This window comes from Chenopodium quinoa, unplaced genomic scaffold, assembly GCF_001683475.1.
Source record: "Chenopodium quinoa cultivar QQ74 unplaced genomic scaffold, ASM168347v1, whole genome shotgun sequence".
Classification (NCBI taxonomy): domain Eukaryota; kingdom Viridiplantae; phylum Streptophyta; class Magnoliopsida; order Caryophyllales; family Amaranthaceae; genus Chenopodium; species Chenopodium quinoa.
The window spans coordinates 4,254,694-4,268,521 of NW_018745684.1; the positions used below are offsets into that span (position 1 = coordinate 4,254,694).

At 42.1% G+C, this 13,828-nt stretch overlaps 1 protein-coding gene across 1 annotated transcript; it reads left to right on the forward strand.

Moving 5' to 3' along the window:
* The first annotated feature begins 8,702 nt into the window (after positions 1–8,702).
* LOC110717708 (probable glutathione peroxidase 2) lies at positions 8,703–13,774 on the forward strand. Its single transcript, XM_021896475.1, has 6 exons — positions 8,703–9,093; positions 9,774–9,850; positions 11,916–11,977; positions 12,069–12,187; positions 13,140–13,307; positions 13,417–13,774. Exons 1-6 carry the CDS (start codon positions 8,953–8,955, stop codon positions 13,447–13,449), a joined length of 600 nt encoding a protein of 199 aa, XP_021752167.1. The 5' UTR covers positions 8,703–8,952; the 3' UTR covers positions 13,450–13,774.
* Positions 13,775–13,828: the final 54 nt, after the last annotated feature.

Below are 13,828 nucleotides of genomic sequence, written 5' to 3' on the forward strand. Positions count from 1 at the left end.
GGGCCGCCTCTTCCCCAGTGCCGACTTTGCCTCTTGGGAAAGAACGTACCGCCAGTGTTCGGAAACATATAATCAAGAGATCCTGGCGGCTGCTGAAGGAGAGGCGTTGGGAGAAGCGTTGGAGGAGGAGGAGGAGCCGGTTGTGGCGCTTGTGCCACTTGGGGGTAAGGCATCAAAAAAGGATGCAGCTGAAGCCGAGTCCAGCAAGAAGAGTGCTGACCAGGCGGCAGCTGCTAATACTGAACTGCCCCCTTCTTAAGCTTAATGTATTCTTTCCACGGCCTGCGTGCCGTTTGCTTTGTATTTACCCGGCCAGGGGGCCGGGGCTTTGAATATTTTGCTGGTCTTTAATGACCGGCTTATTTTTAATGAATTTTTGTTTGCAATGAATTTTTGTTTGCTTCAAATTTGTCCAAGTATTCCATATCTAATATCCCATTGTTTACTAGACCGACTGTTGTACATGGCCGAACGTTGCAGACAGGTACGGATAGTTAGTACGCCGCCTATGCCCCTGGACGACTGGTTGTCTGTTTCCAGGATAGACGATCAGTCGACCATTTATTCAATCGGTATTCGAACTATTTTGTCTGGATCCTTTTTAGGCAGGCGGGCCTGTCATTTGTAAATTTAACCAAGTAGGAAAGTGGTCTGACCAAGTAAATAGAGTATTACCTAGTCGCCAAGGAATTGAGTAGTAGAGATAACAAGCGGCGGGTACCGGTTGTTTCCCTTTATTGCCAATGTTGGCTTTTAACTCATAATTTGTTAACCTAGCAAGAGTAGTGGTTGAGAGCCCCTGTTTGTTAAAAACAGGCGGACGACTCATACCTTTTAGGCTCCATACTAAGTTTGAGTGACTATTAAGTTAACATAGGAGTTACTTAGTCTTCGTCACAATCTAGATTGAGTAGTAGAGGTACCAGGCGGCGGATGCCGGCTGATCCCCTTGATTTGCCAATGTTGGCTATTAACTCAATAGGTTACCTAGTAGGAATAGGGGTTTGAGTGCCCCTGTTTGTTAAAAACAGGCGGACGACTCAAACCTTTTAGGTTCCATACCAAATTTGAGGGAGTGACTATGAGTTAACGTTGGAGTTACTCAGTCGCCGTCACTTTTGTTTGAGAAGTAGAGGTACCAGGCGGCGTAGGCCGGCTAGACCCCTTGATTCGCCAATGTTTGTTGGCTATTAACTCAATAGGTACCCCCTGCATTTATCCCAAGTAATACAGGCGGTCATCTGACTCAGATGTCAACTGCTACCATTGGTTTGGTTAGTGATAGAGTTATCCTTGTCTCAAAAACGGCTACGTGGTTGCCCTTGGGGACAATCGTATAGGTGCCGTGTAATTAGTTTATAGAACAATGTTCCACCCAAAAGGGAGCTGCTCTCTGCGACGAATTTCATCCGGAGGGATGCCGTCGGACGCCTGCTATGATGTTGGGACAGGTCGTATTAGTTTTGTAGATTTGATCAGTTGGCTTGGCGCCTGGTCTGATCATTCGGCATGTGGCCTTGGTAAGTTCTTGGTGAACGTAGGTGCTAAGTAAAAGAAGGGTAGCCGCCTGTTAGGCACAGGGTCGGCCAGGCCCTAATCTTTTTAGCTAAGTATTAGGGGGGTGGCTATGTGCTTGGAACCAGTCGGCCATCTTCTTATGGAGAGTAGCCGACTATATGCCCAGGCGACATGCCCCTATTGTGAGTGAAATACTCAATGGAGAGTAGCCGACTGTAAAGGTACAGACGGCATGCCCCTCTGAAGATAGAGTGTAAAACTCAATGGAGAGTAGCCGACTGTAAAGGTACAGACGGCATGCCCCTCGTAATACAAAAATTGAATAGTAAGTGCAAACTTTTATTAAGTAGCTCCTTACTTTACATCATTCAAAAGAAATATTTCTTAAGATTATCTACATTCCAAGTTCGAGGCAACGGTTGTCCGTCTGGTGTTTCCAGACGGTAGGTACCGTCCCTGACTTCCTCATAGATTCGGTAGGGTCCTTCCCAGTTGGGAGTTAGTTTTCCAGACTCATTAGCCCTACCAACTGCTTCCATTTTTCTAAGTACAAAGTCCCCTACTTTGAGTGGACGCCTGTGTACTTTTTTGTTGTATGATCTAGTCATTCTCAGGCGATAGATCTCATGGCGCAAGACATCATTGCCCCTCTTTTCAGGAAGTGAGTCTAATGCCAGGCGCATGGCTTCCCAGTTTGCCTCTTCGTCATATAGCATTACACGAAGAGTCGGCTCGTAGTGTTCTATTGGAAGAACAGCTTCCGCACCGTAAGTTAGGAGGAATGGAGTTTCTCCAGTCGCCCCTTTTTCAGTCGTCCTAATGGCCCAGAGAACATGTGGTAGTTCATCCGCCCATAGGCCGCCTGCTCGTTCAATCTTTTTCTTGAGACCGTCTGAGATGATTTTATTAAAGGCTTCTACCTGGCCGTTTGCTTGTGGACGGCCGACAGATGCAAAGTAGTTTGCAATTCCTTGGTCACCCAACCAGCTTTTGAGAACAGGCGTCTCAAATTGGGGACCATTATCAAAAACCATAGACATGGGAACCCCGAACCGAGTGATGACATTTTTCCAAATGAATGAAATTACATCTTTCGTCTTGATTCCCTTTACAGCCTCCGCCTCTACCCATTTAGTGAAGTAGTCAACGGCAACAAGTATGTACCTTCTGCCGCCTGTAGCAGGCGTATATGGACCCAGAATGTCCATGCCCCACTTAGCAAACGGTAGTGGGCTGTGAATGGTAGTGAGGTCAGTAGCCGGACGGTGAATTAGTTTGCCAAACCTTTGGCACTTGTCACATTTTTTCACCATCTCCATTGCATCTGCTTCCAAAGTAGGCCAAAAGTAGCCCTGCCGCCTTGCCCTTTGAGCAAGCATCCTACCACGTTTTTTCAGGGCTGCCGCCTGTTGAGGATCATCCGGCAGTGTACCGTTTGTCAGATATGCCCTGATTGAATCCATCCAGGTTGAGCTTCTGTCTAGGATTCCAATAGGGTTTTCCTCGATGCTTCTCTTCTCCATTACTTCCCAAAAAACAGTTCGAGGAGTATCAGAGGAGGCGGATGATGCTAATTTTGACAGTGCATCCGCCTGGTTGTTTTCTGATCTCGGCACTTGGATCAGATGGAAATCCTCAAGGGAGCCGACTGCTTGTCGGACCGCCTGTAAATACTTGATCATGGCCGGATGGGTTGCTTCGTATTCGCCATTGTACTGACTCACTATCAATTGTGAATCGGAACAGGCGTCTATTTTTCTTGCCCCTGCCGCCTTGCACATGCGGATCCCGGCTAGTAAAGCTTCATATTCTGCCTCATTGTTTGAAGCCTGAAAACTGAAGCGTAGAGCATACTCGAACCTGTCACCCTCTGGCGACTGACATATGACGCCTGCTCCACAACCATTTGAAGTAGAGCTTCTGTCAACATATACCTTCCAGACTTGGTCTGGAACTTGAGAGTCAGGAGGACGAGTCATCTCAACAATAAAGTCAGCAAAGGCTTGCCCCTTCACGGCTTTTCTAGGCTCGAAAGTAACTTCGAGGCTCTGTATTTCTATGGCCCATTTGATCATTTGGCCTGACGACTCCATGATGGTCAGTGGCCGCTTGATAGGTTGGTCTGTATACACGACGACTGCATGTGCCAAAAAGTAGGGCTTCAATTTTTTAACAGCCATGAAGAGTGCAAGACCAAATTTCTCCACTAGGGGATACCTCAACTCGGCATTTTTCAGTACGTGACTGACAAAGTAGACCGGGAGCTGACAGCCGTCCCTTTCAGCAAGGAGAACAGCGCTTAACGCATGATCAGAGACGGCCAGGTACATGTAGAGAACCTCTTTGGGCAAAGGGCTGACCAGCCTCGGCAAGGAATGCAAGTGAACTTTTAATTTCTGGAAGGCGGCCTCGGCATCCGGCCCCCATTCAAACCTTGCCTTTTTCTTAATTGCCTGGAAAAAGTATAGGCATTTGTCGCCTGATCGGCTTAGAAATCTTCCCAAGGCCGCCAGACAACCTGTTAACTTCTGAACCTCTCTGATGGTACGAGGCGACTGCATGTCAATGACCGCCTGCACCTTCTCAGGGTTCGCCTCTATTCCTCTCTGATTGATAAGGAATCCGAGAAATTTCCCAGACTCAACTCCAAATACACATTTCTTGGGATTGAGCATGACATGGTGCCGCCTGAGTGTGGCGAAAGTTTCTCGGAGGTCCGACAGATGATCTTTCTGAAGTTTAGTCTTGACAATCATATCATCAATATATGCCTCGACGTTTCTCCCAATCTGATCAAAGAACACTGTGTTTATCATTCGTTGGAAGGTAGCCGGGGCATTCTTAAGACCAAACGGCATGACCGTGTAACAGTATAACCCCTGATCAGTGACGAAGGCCGTCTTCTCCTGATCTTTCTTCCATAAGGGAATTTGATGGAAACCAGAATAGGCGTCCATGAAACTCATCAAGGCATGGCCGGCTGTTGAGTCGACCAGGTTATCAATTTTAGGCAGAGGGTAACTGTCTTTGGGGCACGCCTTGTTTAAGTCTGTGTAGTCTACACACATTCGCCAGGTGCCATTCGGCTTTTTAACAAGCACCACATTTGCAACCCAGTCTGGGAAGTAACATTGCCGAATGAACCCTGCATCAAGTAATTTTTTCACTTCGGCGGCTGCCGCCTGACTTCTTTCTTCGCCATGGTTCCGCTTCTTTTGTCGTACCGGCTTCTTTTTCGGATCCACGGCGAGTTTATGTACCGCCAGATCAGGACTAATGCCTGGCATTTCATGGACTTCAAATGCAAAGATGTCCTTGTATTCTTTCAATAGGTTGTGAAAGTCGTCACCAAGGTTTCTCAGAGCAGTCGTCCCAACTTTGACTGTTCGGTCAGGACGTGAGTCGTCTAAGATCAGGTCCCCATGCTCACCAGCCGGCTGAGGGCGGAACTCATCCGGCCGCTCCTCTGCCAATGATTGCTATTTCCTTGCTTTTCTTGCGGACTCTGTCTGGGACGCCTTTCTCTTTTTGCCGCCTGCTTCTTGAACAGGCGCACTCTCCTTGACATTGTCAAGGTCTGTTTTTTCACCACTTGACCCAGTGGCCATAACAGTGGGCTTGACATCCGAGAGATAGCACTCTCGGGCCATCCTCTGATCTCCCCTAAGGGAGCCGACTGTTCCATTATCCCTCTCAAACTTGAGCAACATAAGAGACGAGATTATAACAGCCTTGGAATTATTCAGGGTTGGTCGACCCAGAATCATGTTGTAGGCCGAGAGTTCCTCTACTACTAGGAACCGGACTACCATGTGTCGTCCTTCCCCTTTTTCGCCCAGGCGAATGGGTAAATCTACTCGTCCCAGTGGGTGGACGACTCCTCCTCCAAACCCTATTAAAGGGTGGGAGGCCGGATGTAGGCAGTCAGTCTGATATTTCAGTTTCGACAGACATTTGCTGCTGATGAGATCTGAGGAGCTCCCGGTATCTATGAGGATTCGGCCAACTCTCTGGTTGGCCACTTTACATTCAATAACGAGAGGGTCGTCATGCGGCCCCCTTATCCCTCCTAGATCCTCTTCAGTGATGACAATCTCAGGAAATGTATATTTGGACGACCGTTCTTGGTGAACGGAATTTACATCTAACCGCCTTATATTATCTTTGTTGCCCCTAATAGTGGGGCCGCCTCCTGAGAAGCCGCCTGCAATGGTGTAGACGACTGCATCATCTGTATCGGAGCTGTCGGCCTGTTGATTCTTTTTGGCCGACAACTTTTTTGAGGAAGTGTTCCCCGTAGACTTCTTGACATAAGTGTCAAGATCACCTTGCTCAGCCAGGCGGTCTAGGTACCGCATAAGACTGATGCAGTCATTGGTGTGATGACCAACGTCATCATGATAAGCACAGATTTTATCTTGGTTCCGGTTGTTTGCAGAACCCTTCATGGGGACCGGCTTCTCAATTGAGATCCGTCCCTTGATTTCTTTTAGGATAAACTGGTTATCCTTGTTAAACTCATACTTTGGGGAGTATGGTTTGAATTCTTTTTTCTTTTTCTGGGCCGACTGTTTAGAGGAATCAGCCGCCCAGACCTCTTTTCTTTTCTCATCTTTGTTTGACGACTGTTTCTGTCGTCTTTCTCTTTTGTCGAACCTTTTCCCGTCCGACTGTTTTATCGTACACAGATCAGTCGCCTGTATATAGGATTCTGCTTCAATCAAGGCCTCTTGAAGAGTCGCCACCCTTTTTCGAACCAAATCAAATTTGAAGGTAGACCCGTCTTTGAGACCTCTAAAAAAGTCGGTATAAGCTACCTCATCCGGTAACCCTTGAATCTGTATTCTCATCAGGTTAAACCGCCTGATGTAAGAACGAAGCCCCTCCTTCTCGCCCTGCTGAATTGTTCCCAAATCAAGGGTCGTTTTCTTCGCAGGGATGTTCATGGCGAAGTTGGAGGCAAATAAGTAAGCAAGCGTCCTGAAGCTATTTACACAACCAGTCGGCAGGTTGCCGAACCATTGCTGTGCGATTCCTTTGAGAGTCGCTGGGAAACACTTGCACCAAGTGGGATCATCCAACCCTTGAAGGTACATTAGGTTGGTGAATGCCATCAGATGGTCTTCTGGGTTAGTAGTGCCGTCATAGGCGCCTACTAGTACATTTTTCACTTTGGCCGGCTGAGCGGCTTCAGTAATTTCCTTGGAGAAGGCCGACGGCTGTTCACCAAGTCTAAGCAACCGTAGCTGCCAGTCCATAGGTTGGACGTTTTTTGCTGTAGGTCCACCAAATGGAGGTGGCTGCATAAAATACTGTTGTTGCGGCACAAATGGTAAGTTTGGTACCGCCTGGGCACTATGAAAGCCGGACTGAAGGGAGGTGCCGCCTGACTGACTCTCATGGTACGACTGAGTATGCCTCATCGAGGCATTTCGCAAACTGTCTTGAAAGTTTGAAGTAGAAGCCGACTCTGACAATCGGTCACTCTTCTTCTGCTCTAGCAGTAGCCGAGCATCTGTGAATGTTTGCTTTGACCCGTCCGCCTGAATATGACGAACCGGTTTCCTATTTCCTGTAGGATAACGGAATTTTGTGAAATCAAGGGCAGGTGGCTCCCGCTTCCTAGATTTAGGATGAGGAGTCGCCTCTCGCCCTTGAACTGGCTTCCTCTTCAGTGAAGTGGAGGGTTTCTTGGCCGACTGCTCCTTGACTGAAGCAGGCGGCTTCTTGTTGATCAACTCTTGAATCTCTCCCTTGAAGTCCCTCATGAAGGTCATGAGTTCGTTCCTTGTGATGGGAGCAGACCCATCAGTCGGCTGTTGCCGAGCAGGCGGTGCGCCTGCTGGCTCGCTTCCTGTTTGAAGATGCTCCCGTTCCCTCCTTTCGGTATGACGGGTACGTCGGGCCCTTAGGGTCCCGTCTGAAGCCGTATGAGTTTCAACTTCAAATTCACTTTCGGTGTCATGGTCTGACTGAACGTGAGGGTCGTTTAGGGGACGCCTCTCTTCAGGAGTCGGTACAGACTTGGATGCCATCTCTGAAGTACTCTCCCCACAGACGGCGCCAAATGTTTCGGGGTTTTCTGATGTCCTGCGGGAGAGTTACAATTCCGAGACTGGAACCGGACGCCTGTACCTGCAAAATAACGGAGACTCCTGGGAGCTCCGCCTTCAACGGTCAAGTTAGTACCTGATTAAGGAGTAATTAATGCGGAAATTAAAGTAATAAGGTCTCTCTAGGTGAGAGTGTTTAATGTTGGTAATCTGCTTTGTTAGCGAGATCAGCCGGTTATTAGTGTGTTCCGTAACGTTTCTGTTCTGTTCCTCTCCTTAATGAGGATTAAGGGAGGTATTTATAACCTTGGGAAACGTGCCCATCCTAGGTTTAGGTAAACCTAGGGCCGATTGGGCTTCCATCGAAAGTTGGGCCTGGGTGGCCGGTTTTCCCATTTGGCATGGGTGGACACGTGGCGTGTCTCAATTGGTCCGTAGAGGACGTATCTGTGATTGACACGTGGCAGGCTCCTATTGGCCTACGTGAAGGACACGTGGCGGAACCTGGTTGGTCCACTTGTCAGACGGTGATTGGTGGATAAAAATCCCCTGATCAATATGAACGACCTGTGTATTAATTGAGTTGGTTTCAATAATGATTTATTACTAAATTAATCTCTTGCGATGCACGATTTTGACAACTAAATTTGTTATATTGTCACGCTTACAAAGTTATTAGACTAAATTTGGATATTACTTAATCAACTAAAAAAATATAAAATAAAGTGATGACATCACATATATATTTTAGGCGGGAAAATTTTCTACCGCAGCTTGACATATGTACAATTAGGAGAAGGGATGATGTCAGCGGTTATTATTTTAGTAATAGTTATAGATATTATAATTAATTTTTTTTACTTGCTCTTAATCTTAAAAACAAAGATCATAATCAAATCCTAATTATAAAGAAGCAACTAATCACAGTTAATAATTATGAATAAGTGAACAACTTTTATTAATAAGTATAATCATACTAAATATATCATTGTTTCGTTTCTTTGCATTCACCAAAAAAAAAACACTCCATATTATAAATGAGTTTATCCACGAACATAAATAAACCGACATTATATTCAAACTCGTTTATTTCAAAATTAAACATCCATTCAAACTCGGCTAATTCATTTAACAAACTAACATAAACGAGCTTTACCCAACCTCAAATTCGAGTTGTTTATTGAAATCTCAAGTTCTTGAGTCATTTACACCCCTCGTCCCCCATAGGAAGATCATATTATGTTTGTCAAGAATGAACTGATATCATTGATTGTTGGGGATCATTCAATGTGCGGCAGACGTGCCCAACTACCTAGTCTTCTACTACCCTGATCAAAGAAGAGGAGAGAGAAACCAAAGTTCATATCTTTGAGGTCAACTGATGGCTTTTGGGATATTAACACACTGGGTCTCTCTCCTCTTTCTGGGTTTTGCTCTTACTCTTTTCTACATCTACCCATCTCTATCTTCTCAACAATCAGCTGAAGAATTACCCAATTCTCTCTATGATTTCACTGTCAAGGTAATCATCAATTATCAAATCTAATTAATTTGAACTTTGGGTTCATTTTTTTTTTTTTTGCTAATTATTACTAACTACAATCATGATTTGTCCCCTTTTTATGTTTATGCTGTAAGTGTGTGAATTGTAGTGCTGATGTTTAAAATCCCAACTGGTTTTAAGGTTTTTGATTAAGTGTATGTTTCATACTTAGTATTTGTTTAAGTTCAAATTTTGGGTCTAAAAGAATTGTTTGTTAATTTGACATTATTTGTTGTGTTTGATTGCATAATGGTAGTTGTGAACTTGTGATTATTGTAACTTGGGGTGTATTGCTCTTATGGATGAAAATAATCGTATATATTAGATGTCAACCGGCATTATGGTTGTGTTTTGAGGATGATTGTTTGATATTATGTCATATAAAGAACTATCTAATTTTGTTGCCTTGATCATTTGATTTTGATGCCGCGTTTGGTGAGACGAAAGTATAACATTATAAATTGATGTTGATCTTTGGGATGAACCTTTGTACCCGGATTGTGATGGAAAAGTTCCTTCTTGAATAATATGAAATATTCAAAAACAACCGAGTTAGATTTCACTATTTCTACTGTATGCGGATGTATCTTGTCCAAAGTTTGAAACTAGTGTATTATTATTGACGTTGATTTGTTGGTTCAATCTTTGTGGAATAATAGGATATCAATGGTAAAAATGTGAGTTTGAGTACTTACAAGGGGAAGGTTCTTCTGATCGTCAATGTTGCTTCCCAATGGTATTATATACAATCCTCTATATCCTTCCTATTCTCTATTGTTGTGCTGTTGAATGTGTGTTTCTCTGAACTCTTATATGCATCATTTTTCATCAGTTATCAAAGATCATCCTTAGTGATGTTGCTATAGGCACTATCACTTTCACAAAAAGTGGTGAAATATCTTTGTTGAATAGTAGTTTTATGCTGTATAGAAAAGTGGAAGCCTGTTACAGATTCACAAGAACTACCCAGCAGAGATCATCTGACAGGAATCCACAGTACTTTGGGCTTGGGATATGAACCATAATGGGCGGCAAGTGCAATGGACACTTCTCTAAGTCCTGTCTGATATCTTTGTCCAAGTTCATCTAGCTTTACCACGTACCTTTTCTCCTCTTGAAATTCCGTAGAACTATCTATGCAGACTTGCCTGCCCATTGATCATCTTGATGACACATTTTGCGACCCACTAACAAGTGTTTATACTTCTCCTAGAAATTTGGAAAAAGTGATTTGGATTTTAATTTGACAGTTGTCAGATTTTATCATTTGATTGTATAGCCATCTTATTAAATCATCCTTCTGGGAAACAGTACAGAGATAAAGGAGTATCATTTATCATTTGTTGTCTTCCAACTTTGGCTCTCAGAACGGCATGGTCAATCCAAAAAACAAAAAAGTAGATCATACTCCGTATATGTTTATTACAAATCCTTGAGTTGCTTAAATATGGGATGCGTAAGTGAAAGTATTTTGCATATTTCATTACCAAACCATTTCTCTCAAGTGAAGAGGACAGAAGAGATTAGTAAACTATGAAATGCTTTCTCTCTATTAGGTACATTTGCATGTTCAAACTAATTGCTTATGTTTAGACCATTCCAAATTGGTATGAATTCACATACTTCTCAAAAACCAGGAATTTAGTGCTAGGAACCATTGAATCAATCTACAGCGGTAAAATTATTGGGTAAGTGCATAAGTATGAAACGTGAGATGAGACCCAATTTAAGCTGACGAGGTGCCAATTGCTTTGCCTATAATATATCTTGGTCAAGGCTGAACTCTTTTTCTATGGGAACAATCAAAAGAATCCCACTTTATCAAGTCTAGCTTAAAGTTACTTTGTTAGAAACTAGGAATTGTGAGGTTCAAAAACAGTTGTGGTTTGATGTGCATAATGTAATAATGTCTTTTTTGTTTTTTTGTAAAGCTGTTAATTGCGGAGGGAAACTACCAATCTTTATGGAGCATAAGTTAAGCAATGTATGTACATTGCTTTAGTCTTATAAAGCCAAGTGTGAGACGTGTTAATGCTCTATGAGATATTAATTCGGGCTAAAGTAAGGGTGTTATACTGAAGTGTTATGTGATACAATTCAATTAACAATTTCAATAGATATTGAATGTGGTCTTGAGATTCTCATTGATTCACAAACTAGCATGGAAGGATGGAAAAGTAAAATGTTGTGAGTAAGAAAGGTTTGGTGCATTGAGAAACAAGATAAAACCCTTGATTAGTTGATTAATGGCACACTGAAAACCTTGCAATCACAAATTTGATCTGGCTTTGCGAGCTAAACTGTAACTCTTATGTTGTACAGGCGTTCAACTAATTGTATTGAAATGGTTAGATCTTCTGGATATAGAAAATTAGCAGTGTATTTCTTTCCTCATTAAATGGATGTGATCACCCGTTTTTAGGAGATTCTACCAAGAGCTAAGGCTCCCAAACGAGTCATCTGTTATGAGAGAGACCTAATTGCAAGCAAGTTGCGCAGTAATTGCATTAGGAACAGGCGCAGCACAACATACCACCTGGTTCGTTGCTTCCATTCCAGTGCCATTTCTAACGTTGGAAAAGTGCTCTTGTAGGAAGTACAATTTTGGCTAAATCCTCTTGATCCTCATGGGTCAGCTCAACATGACAAAATTTAGTCTTTTGATTAGAGTGCTAAGACTGCTAACTATGATGTTGCCACATGTGAATACTTCAGTTTTTTTCTTTTTTTTTTTTTTCCCTCTCACTCAGTCCTTTCCTTTTGGAATTTTGCTTATATGAGATCTTTGTTTTCATGTGCAGTGGTTTAACAAAGTCAAACTATCAGGAATTGAACATTTTGTATAAGAAGTACAAGGACCAAGGTTTGTTTTCTCTTCAACAATTTTGAAAAGTTTGCTTGCAGCGTCTAATTAGTTAAGTTGTATGTTGATGTGGCTGTCATCTTTGTGATAGGCTTTGAAATTTTAGCCTTCCCATGTAATCAGTTTGGATGGCAAGAACCAGGAAGTAATGAAGAAATCAATGAAGCTGTCTGCTCTTCTTTTAAAGCAGAATTCCCTTTATTTCAGAAGGTAATATATCTCACATAGTCAGAAAGCATAAAATGAGAACTTACTAGTCATTTAGTGAATAATGTAACGCTGATGTAAAAAGATAAACTTAGATATTTTTAAATCATATTATACTTTCCTTATATCTATTAATTAGATCTTACACTTCTCTCTCTAACCCCCATTTCTTAAGTTTTAAGGTTTTTTTTATTTTTTTATTTTTTTATCACTACAATCTGACATTTTACCTGTTTTTTTTTCCTCTCTTTTTTTGGCAGCTTTTATTTACTTTTGTTTAACTAATGTATCATGTATGGATTGGAACCAGTCTAACCATCTTTTACAAGAATTTGCTTCTAGTGAATATATTGAAATTTATTAGATTAAGGATATATATTTTTGATTTTTTGCATAGGAGGTTCTCAGATTTAATGATGATGCCATACTTCTTCTCATCTTGTTTTAGTTGTTTGTTTCTTTATTTTCTGCCGTATGTTTAAATGCATCTAAAATTAGTTACAGTTGAAAGATAGACTTGTTTTTCAATCTAAGATGGGTCTTTACTCAAGATTACTAGAACGAAAATTGCTGCTAAGGTGTAACAATGCCTGCTGAGACTTCATGCTATAGCTCAAGTATTATATGCTGATAAAAAATATAAAAACTATCATATAAAAAGCTTTCGCCGCTCCTATAATGGTAAATTAACTTCATTAATGCCCTCTGGGTGATCTGGAAACTATAAAAAAAGAAACATGTAAATAATTATCTCCAAGCCCTAGATAAGCACTTGATGCAGAATTTTGTCCTCCGTTTGATCTCGTTTACTCTTGTAGAGTAGAAACTCATTGCTTAGTTCCCATCCTCCCCTACTCCTTAAGGGTTTAAGTTGCGTTTAATTTTGCAATCTTTTGAATCTTTACAACTTCATGGAGTATATACAACTTACAAGATGCTTATGTGAACTCCACAGATAGATGTCAATGGGAAGAATGCAGCACCACTTTACAAGTTTTTAAAATCAAAGAAGTCCGGAGTAATAGTAGATGAGATCAAATGGAACTTTGCAAAATTTTTGGTGGACAGGCAAGGAAGCGTTGTTGAGAGATATGCTCCTGTGACCTCCCCCCTACAAATTGAGGTTCGATTCAGTACTTTCTTTAAGTGTTTTGATGTTAGAAGTCCTTCCAAAAGTACCATGTTTTTGTTTTGTCTGATTTCTGTTTCCCCCTCTAAATTTTCTGTTGCAGAGTGAGATTCAAAACCTCCTGGGATCCTCTTAGTGGTTGTATCATCAGGCATATAGCGTTCGAAACTTGGCTTTGACTACCATTGTGCAGGTTATTACAAGTTATGAATTTCATCTATATGTCACGTTGTAAAGGAATACAGTAGGACTATAATTTTCAAAATTAGTACTCACTCATACCCTGAGCTTCTATGATACATCCCTAGACTAGGCTATGATTTTTAAGTGATGACATATTCTGTCTTGTAGTTTGTCAAAGTTTTCATGCTAAAATTTGTCGATTGAGTAAAATATACGAGCTCCTATGTTTTGTAGAAAGTAGCATTTTCAAAGTTGTTATTGTACTAGAGGTCTTATTATTGTCAATGCAGCCTGCCTCTTAAATCTAAATCCTAGGTCCTAAATATCAGAAA

Bases quoted from the DNA above. Each gene is read 5' to 3' on its own strand.
- LOC110717708 (XM_021896475.1), top strand. From the start codon at position 8,953: ATGGCTTTTGGGATATTAACACACTGGGTCTCTCTCCTCTTTCTGGGT. The intron at 9,851-11,915 runs GTATTATATACA...TTTCATGTGCAG, and splicing joins GTCAATGTTGCTTCCCAATG to TGGTTTAACAAAGTCAAACT. The intron at 12,188-13,139 runs GTAATATATCTC...TGAACTCCACAG, and splicing joins AATTCCCTTTATTTCAGAAG to ATAGATGTCAATGGGAAGAA.